This window comes from Mercenaria mercenaria, chromosome 19 (assembly GCF_021730395.1).
Source record: "Mercenaria mercenaria strain notata chromosome 19, MADL_Memer_1, whole genome shotgun sequence".
NCBI lineage: Eukaryota > Metazoa > Mollusca > Bivalvia > Venerida > Veneridae > Mercenaria > Mercenaria mercenaria.
The window spans coordinates 12,475,827-12,485,276 of record NC_069379.1 but is presented as its reverse complement, the minus strand read 5'-3'; the positions used below and the strand labels follow the sequence as shown (position 1 = coordinate 12,485,276).

At 35.4% G+C, this 9,450-nt stretch overlaps 1 protein-coding gene across 2 annotated transcripts; it reads right to left on the bottom strand.

Annotated features, from left to right (window-relative positions):
• Nucleotides 1-3,572: 3,572 nt before the first annotated feature.
• LOC123541807 (uncharacterized) lies at nt 3,573-7,906 on the bottom strand. Of its 2 annotated transcripts, XM_045327413.2 has the most exons (5): nt 7,746-7,906; nt 6,211-6,348; nt 5,704-5,790; nt 4,448-4,572; nt 3,573-4,240 (listed from the first exon to the last, which is right to left on the bottom strand). In XM_045327413.2, the coding sequence occupies exons 1-5, from the start codon at nt 7,849-7,851 to the stop codon at nt 4,109-4,111; spliced, it is 588 nt and encodes a 195-aa protein (XP_045183348.2). In that variant the 5' UTR covers nt 7,852-7,906; the 3' UTR covers nt 3,573-4,108. The 2 variants fall into 2 exon arrangements, with proteins under 2 accessions (XP_045183348.2, XP_045183349.2); XM_045327414.2 differs by lacking the exon at nt 5,704-5,790.
• Between the last annotated feature and the right edge of the window lie 1,544 nt (nt 7,907-9,450).

Sequence of the window (9,450 nt, the reverse complement as noted above, 5' to 3'; positions counted from 1 at the left end):
CAAAAGTGCTTGTTTTACTATACGGAAAAGAAGGAGAAATTGCACAGGGCCGACACTTGGCCATTACATGTTCGGTCGTACTGTCCTGTACGAGGGATACTTAGAATATTCTTAAACGTTCGCCCAATTTAAAAATGAATGTCATTTGCGAAAAGGTAAAGACAAATGCTCAAAACTACTTTCTACATAGTAACGTGAAATTTCAACAGCACTCGGACATTACAACAAATGCATCAAAACGAAGATATGTAACGGTTCTTTGTGAATGGTAAGTTTTTAAAGGCACTGAACTGTCCGAAATTGTGGCCACTTCATGCAGTCCTTTTCCGGAATTAAATGTATACGTATGAATACGTTAGTAAACTGACAATTGTATATGTTTTATACGCCGTTAAATTTTCATTTGAAACAACCCTTTGCTTTTTATGACTTTGTGTTGATTGAATATCTTTCTCAAAAGATAAGGCTAAGCGTTCACGAAATTCAGGTGGCAGGGAAAAAAGTTCAAAACAAGGCTGATGTGTCTGTAAATAGACCATTAACCAGGTATGAATATGTAATAAAAATTTCAGACATAAAGTTATACAAAAAAAAAATGTTAACCTTTTGAATTAAATGAGTTTCATTCTTTCCTCTCTTGTACTTAAGTTGCTTTTTTATTTATTTTTGCTGTGTTTATAGTTTCGTTAATATGGCAACCTTTCACCTTTTGGTGGTGGAGGAAAACACAAGGTAACCCTCCGTGCATTATTTCATCACAGGCGGACACATAGATAGAACAATCTGCCTTCCGCAAGCCAGCTGTCTACCTTAAATGAAAGATTCAACGCCTCGCGTGAGGCTCGAACCCATAATCGGTTAGGTGCAAGTGATAGGAAGTCAGCAATCTTAACCACTCGGCCACGGAGGCCCCTATACTTCTATTACAAAAGTCAAGTGTACTTTAATATCTGTTCATGATAATTCCATGATGGTGTGCATCTGATGGAATATATATAAAATATTTCACATCATTAGAACTACGAAAAGAACACGTTATGCTGGAACAGAGACCCTGCTCCATATCGTCAAAACATTGTTAACATAAACCACTTAACATAGGAGTTCACATGATGTATATTACAGAGACAATAATTGAAAAACGCCCTTAGACATGATGCACTTTTAACATGGACATGTACTGATACATGATGTTGGTAGACTCCCTTGCACATTATTCACTATTTTAAAAGATATTTACTCCTTGAGAATTTAGCAAAAACTCCTTTACGCAGTATTTTCTAAATACTCTTTCAGGCAGTTCTTATTAATATAACTGACATGAACCCCTTTAGACAGGATTTTATATTATCATTGACATAAACTCCTTTAGACAGGATTTACTAGGATAGTTGATAAAACGTACTGCTTCAGACCGGTTCTCTAGTATAACCGACATGTACTAAAAATACCTTAGGTAGGATTTACATTTACAAATGACATGTACTTTGTAATACACACGTACATAGTCTAGTGACTTACAGGCTTATTGGACCGGGAGATTTTAAATGATAAATATTGTATGTAATTATGTTTATATATATAGCTCACACGGGTTACGTTAATTAACACATTTCTTATGTTACCTTATCATATGTACACCTTTAGGAAGAGTTTACTGCCACAAGTGACATGTACACCTTTATGCAGGATTTACCTTAACAAGTGACATGTACACCTTAGGCAGGATTTATTGCTACTAGTGACATGTACACCTTTAGGCAGGATTTACTGCTACAAGTGACATGTACACCTTTATGCAGGATTTATTGCTACTAGTGACATGTACACCTTTAGGCAGGATTTACTGCTACAAGTGACATGTACACCTTTATGCAGGATTTATTGCTACTAGTGACATGTACACCTTTATGCAGGATTTACTGTTACAAGTGACATGTACACCTTTATGCAGGATTTATTGCTACTATTGACATGTAATGCTTTAGGCAGGATTTACTGTTACATGTGACATGTACACCTTTAGGCAGGATTTACTGCTACAAGTGACATGTACACTTTTAGGCAGGATACCGCTACCAGTGACATGTACACCTTTATGCAGGATTTACTGCTACAAGTGACATGTACACTTTTAGGCAGGATTTACCGCTACCAGTGACATGTACACCTTTAGGCAGGATTTACTGTTACATGTGACATGTACACCTTTAGGCAGGATTTACTGCTACAAGTGACATGTACACTTTTAGGCAGGATACCGCTACCAGTGACATGTACACCTTTAGGCAGGATTTACTGCTACAAGTGACATGTACACTTTTAGGCAGGATACCGCTACCAGTGACATGTACACCTTTAGGCAGGATTTACTGCTACAAGTGACATGTACACCTTTAGGCAGGATTTACTGCTACAAGTGACATGTACACCTTTAGGCAGGATTTACTGTTACAAGTGACATGTACACCTTTAGGCAGGATTTACTGCTACAAGTGACATGTACACCTTTATGCAGGATTTATTGTTACAAGTGACATGTACACCTTTATGCAGGATTTATTGTTACAAGTGACATGTACACCTTTATGCAGGATTTACTGCTACAAGTGACATGTACACCTTTAGGCAGGATTTACTGCTACAAGTGACATGTACACCTTTAGGCAGGATTTACTGCTACAAGTGACATGTACACCTTTATGCAGGATTTACTGTTACAAGTGACATGTACACCTTTATGCAGGATTTATTGCTACTAGCGACATGTAAAGCTTTAGGTAGGATACTGCTACAAGTGACATGTACACCTTTATATAGGATTTACTGTAACAAGTGACATGTACACCTTTATTCAGGATTTATTGCTATTAGTGACATGTAAAGCTTTAGGTAGGATACTGCTACAAGTGACATGTACACCTTTATTTAGGATTTACTGTAACAAGTGACATGTACACCTTTATATAGGATTTACTGTAACAAGTGACATGTACACCTTTATGCAGGATTTATTGCTATTAGTGACATGTAAAGCTTTAGGTAGGATACTGCTACAAGTGACATGTACACCTTTATGCAGGATTTACTGTTACATGTGACATATACACCTTTATACAGGATTTACTGTAACAAGTGACATCTGGACATGTACACCTTTATGCAGGATTTATTGCTACAAGTGACATGTACACCTTTAGGCAGGATTTATAATTCAAATGAACATGCAAATCTTTAAACAGTGTCAACTTCTAAAATGGGCATAGGTTCTTTTGAAAAGGACTCACTAATATAACATTCTATAGTATTCTATAGTATAAATCATGGCCTAAAAGAATTATTCATCACACTAAGAATGTTTTTTCTTCTATTTTTATTGCTGTTTTATCACGCATACAAAGCATACAAAGCAGAAGTAATAAAGTCGTCTATGTTAACTGCGAGCATGCGTTAGTCGATCTTATTTTCCAAACAATTTTATTCGGAGAAAATTGTTAGAAAACATCACAGAATAACAAGAATTATGTTACAGTAAACATTAACTAAAGAATCTATATTAAGTGAACTCTTGACGCTTTGCCAGTGTTTAATGTAAGGTTGTCAAACAGGATTCTGTATAATATATGTAAAATGGCACAATATGTGTACAGCATTTGTATAATTGCGCAATAGGTGTACAATATTTGTAAAACGGCACAATATGTGTACAATATTTGTATATTGGTACATTATGTGTACAATATGTGTAAAATGGCTCAATATGTGTACAATATGTGTAAAATAGCTCAGTATGTGTACAATATCCTTAAGCGACTTTAATGGTATTCATGGGGGTCTTACTGTTCTTACCGTGCAGTATGGTTATGATATTATCTTAAGCCGTATTCAGTATGGGAACATATAGTACGGTCACATACGCTTATTGAAGGAGATAAAAAAGAAGGTGTGGAATAAATATAACTCATATAAAGAACAAGCATTCTAACATGCAGTTGTCAATAATATACTTCAACATTTTCCCAGCATATAAGAGGTTGAAATATTGAATGAGGAGAATCGATTTTCGCATCTAAGCTGTCGTATTCATACTCTCAAATATAACAACTGTCTACTCGTGGTTATCAGCTCTGGTACCACGTTCTTCAACCTGCACCCGCCCAGCTTCTGTTATCTGGTTCACACCACCACTGGTTGGTATCTTGAAGCACCCGATTTTCACTATGTTTGGTCTGCCTCTAAACTGAAAGTTATTCAGTCATATAGTTAATATCATTAATCAGTTAATAACTTAATTTCTACTACGGTCTTTTCGTAAATATTTTTATTTAAAACATAAAATTTAATGTCCTGATTCCGGTCAAAACCAGTTCAAAAATTTTAAGTAATTACGGTAGGCTTCGTCATAATGCAAACTTAGCCAGAATTCGCAATGTCACGTGATGTTTACCTTCCAGGAGACATAGACGCAACCGGCTAATTGCTGAACATTAACGTCCTTGATCTCTATACAGACGTCTTTAACTGCCGGGATACCTGGTATGGATCGTTTGCACATTTTCGGTGGATTAGGACCTGAAAAAAATATAGATCACATTATAGCTAATATAAGCAAAAGTTCATGTCTACAGGAAGCATTGGGCGAATGACAATGGGAAAGTTCCCTCTTTCTGACATACCGTACTTTAAAGTTTTCACCTCCGACAGAGCAACAACACGACAAATCATTTTAGCGCAACTATTATGTCGTGCCCTCGCAAATACGACATACCAAGATCACGACAAAGTGTTCTCATGTTGCCAAAGGGGCCACCAGCATGAAGGCACTAATAAATACCTGTGTCGCATGATAATTGCCAAATGTTCAGTAACAAATACTTAGCGGTGAAAGCTGATCATCAAATGCTAAATGGAAAGCACTTTTGAATATACAAGCACATCTAGTTTGTCGTCAATGTTGTAGTCCACTTCCGGTTGGACATGTCAGTTCAGCCCAATTTTTGTTTGTTTGTTTTGTTGTTTTTTTGGAGGGCGAGGGTGGTATTGAGTAAAGAAGAGATATATGCATTTTGCAAACACTAACATTGTTTTATAATGACTTTTTATTTTCCGTCTTAAAAGACTTAAGACTTTGAAAAAAAACAGATTTTGTTTAAAAACATTTCTTTATCAAATTATTCAATTAAACCAGTTTCATCGCAGCTGCCATAAATCACAGATGGAGATGGGAAGTGATAACTTCAACCGCAGAATGAGTCTAATGTCAAATTGTCGAACATCGGAAGATCGATCTGATGACCTGTTGATAATTTCGAGAGACGCGTATTTCTAAAGCAGAGTAGATACTTATAATATACAAGCGATGTACACACACAGACAGACGACAGACACACAGACAGACAGACATGCATATATAAATTTTAAAAAAGGACGTTGCCAACTACAGACTTGAAGCAGTCATTCTGCGCATGCCACAAAATCGTCATCGGAGCGCACGGCAGAAATACGCAAATTCTTGCGTGTTTGCACGCATTTAGTGCATAATATGTGTAATATACTGACTAAATGTTAGGGTTAGTATTACAATGATTACAAAATATATACATTAAAGATACTAGTCATCCAAATCGTTTTTATCCGGTTCATATATCAAAGGCGCTCCAAGTTAGTTTTTAGTCACAGTCTAAATAAAAAACTAAAGAAAACCTCTGACGACTGTTTTCACCGTCTGTTTCTTGTCAAAAGTAATCTCTAGCACGATAGCGTCCTTTTCTGAGGTTGCTACCACGCAGACTGAAAAATATGACAATTCATTCTTGTACAACAGAGGAAATCAGGAGACAAACCAACAAGTCGTTTCACACATTTATGGTAAACATTTCAGACAAAGTTGAACTGTTTAAGCTTACTTTATTTCGCGTTAAAGTGGTCCATCTTGTCAGGATTTTTTTCGGAAGTTATCTACTTTCTGCAGAATTTTAGAATAAAATATTGAAAACTATTTAAGGAAGAATGTCTTAATTGATTCTTGATATTTATTCTAAAGTACGCTGGGTCCAAATCATTTTAATCTCGGTGACGATTATAAAAGTTCTTTTTTCATTCTACATAACGGTACCTACACATAATGACTAGATATTATATATTCAAGAGCTGCAGGTTGGCATTTACCCTAAATCAAACAATGTTACATATAAATTAGCAGCAGATTACCCTCATGTCCATATAAATCCTTGCAAAACTCGCATTTCCCTTTGATACAGCCTTGAACAATATCGTCATATTGTTCACCGGAAGTGACGTCGAAGTAGCCGAGAACGGTCGGCAGAATGTCATTTAGTTCGTCTGCATCTGTACGTACAGAAATAAAAGAAAAATAAGCCTTGTGTCAAAGCTAGTCAACTGTTCGCTATTATGCTATTGTTCAACAAGATAACAACAGATACAACTAAGTTCAGAAAATTTTCGACCAATTAGCGGCCTGGGTTCGATTCCCTAGGCGGGCTTCTTTTTTTCTTAATTTGGCATTTTAAAGATAGTTAAGAAACAAAAACTCATATTCTAGTGTTCAAAATATGACCATATTTCAATTTTACAGAAACATCATTTTTTTAGCTAAAATCTAGAGGCCAGTGTCTTTAAACCACTTTTAGCGCTTTCTAAAAAGACAAACAAACAAACAAAAAAATTTGCTTATGTTTGTAAAAAGTTCTTTTAAGTAAAAAAAAAGTTTGATATCTACCATATATTTCATTTTATATGTCTATTTGCTACATCTAGATATTTGTAAAGATGAAATTGTACATTCTTATTTTTTTTTCACTAAACTAAATCATTAATGTATTAGACCCGTAAAAGAGTACGTCCTTTTGAAGAGTATTCTATTCCTGCAATAAATCTACTTTTACTGAAATTTTCAGGGGGTGTAGGTTCAAGCCCCACTGGGACCGAATTTTTTCCCTCTTATTTTCCTTTCTTCTAGTAAGCTTTTACTTCTTTTGAGAAATTGTATAGAAGTTGAAAATTTTGATTTGATAAGCAATTTCTTGCTGTTCAAAGCGAACTTACCTCTGAAAGAGCAGGGGACAGAGTCAAACATCTTTAAAAAAAATACTGAGTTAAATGCGGTAAAAGTTCTCTATTTTGCTTTTTCTCTTTAGATTACATATTGTGGAAGAAATATAGGTAGGTTTTACTTCAGCCCCTGAATGAAGTGAGCAAAATTTAAAACAGTCCCATAGGACTTGACCTTAATTTTTCGATTTTGGAGTTAAAATTCTCTCTCATTAAATCTGTTTACTTGAGGCACCCTAAAAATATTGATATTCTCAGTTTTATTTTGTGTTTTATTATTGTTTAACAATAGTGTGATGTTTCTTTTATCAAAATTAATGGTAAAATGAATTCTCTGCAAACGTTTTGGACAGTGGCCATCACTTTGAAATGTGTCCCTACTTGAGCTTACGGAAATACCATAAATTATACAAAATTTATAAAAAAAAAGATAAATAAATAAATAAACGGCACGGTTAAAGTTGTTTAAAAATTGCAACACAGTGCAAAACACGACTATCTTCAAGAATATACCAAGCAAATGCCATTTTTTAAACATTACTATTAGGAGTCCAATACCTTAAGTTATTATCTCCATCTATCAAAATCTCAAATGCCGTTATTTTTCTATGAAATGCGTTCGCAGTTTAACAGCATTCTACCTTATAAATGAAATCCAATAAATTGTTCCCTACCTTCAGACTCCTCTGTCAAAGACAGTGAAATTTTATGTACAGTAATAGTACGCCCCGCAACCAGAGTCAAACAGCCGAAGAGCAACGCATTTGTCAATCCCGTCATCCTCACAATTTGTAAGTATCTACTCCAGCTGTCAGCGTGTACTGATTAAAGGTATATTTATACCATTTCATTGGAAGCTTTTAGGATGCAATAACCTATTGTTATTGAAACGTATACGTGCTGGTAGCTGCATTTGTCCACTTAAAATGTGCCCTTGGTCACTTAAAATATGTCAATGTAAATAATTGCACCGGAAAGATAAAATTGAAAATTAAAGTAGACTGTTTTGCATTGTAAATATTTGCATCGGAAAGGTAAAATTGAAAATTAAAGTAGATTGTTTTGATTTTATTGTCCTATTAACAGTGTAGGAATATGCAAACGCCTAATCTTGAAAGTAAACATTAGGGCAAGGACACAGAAAATGAAAGTGTATATGAACCGAGGAAGCTAGACGTAACGTGCACTTTCCAAACCGGATGTAGACAAGTTAAAGCGAAAGTTCTTTCTAGGGCACATCTATATAGGTATGAAGGTATTAAATGCCTCCGCTACTATTTTCTATATAAAATTAACAACTTATAACATATTTTTATCAAGATTTCTAGCCTTTCACTTACTGTGAGACTACCCTTGTCTTGAAGGTCTGGCTTTAGGCAATCAAAATATACTAAAAAAATATGGGGTTGACCATAATGCAGTGAAACCATGGTCACGTGACTGAGACACGTGATGAAAACGCTAATATTGCGTAGGTAGACATCAGGAAATACCTACTTTCACTTTCATTTTACAAGGCAGCTTCAAATCAACTTTTGAAGCATATAACGTAGCTTAAAATCATCTGCGGACATTCCTTTTTACAATCAAGCATCAATAAAGCTTATATCTGGCATGAAAATGGCCTTTACTAGGCGGGAAAATTGCACTATATATTGATATGGACTACATTCGAGTGGACCACGGAGGCATATCCGGCTAATTGCCCCCTTCATGCCTATAGGTATACCATATTCATCTTTTAAAATTTTTGTTGCAATGTCTGTTTTTAAGACTATTCAACATTATTGTCATATATTCGCTTTATTTTTTCTGTTTAGCATCCTAATGTAGTGATTTTGATGCGCTAACAGTCTACGTTCTCGCACAACACAATTTTAGTGATCATTGATCAAGTAATTCATGGCTGTAATTAAGTAGTATCTGTCCTAAATCTCGTGAGCGTGACATCCGATCATTCGATGCGTGAATTTGTTGCGCACAATGAAAGGGTCGCAATGGGATTTGTTTTCACATATTGACCATGCATTCGAAGGTAACGACGTATGTTAAACTTTGTGACAAATAAGATGTTTGACAAATTTCAACAACGCCGCTTTTCCAGCCTAGGGTTTAGTAATATGTAATCCGCGGAGCGCGTTCAGCCGGAGAGTCACCTCAATTAGGAAAGAATAATTTGATTTTAACATCAGATGTTATTTCTATGATCATGGTGTCTGATTGGCCAGCTTGTAATGACAACAGTTTTCGAGGTCAGTTGCTCAGTCAAATATGACTTACAAATTCTGAGTGTTCTTTCTGAAGGAACAATAGCACAAACGGAACCCGCTTCAAGCTTCTAAATAATGTGCACCCTTCTGAGTAAAAGCTATCTTACTG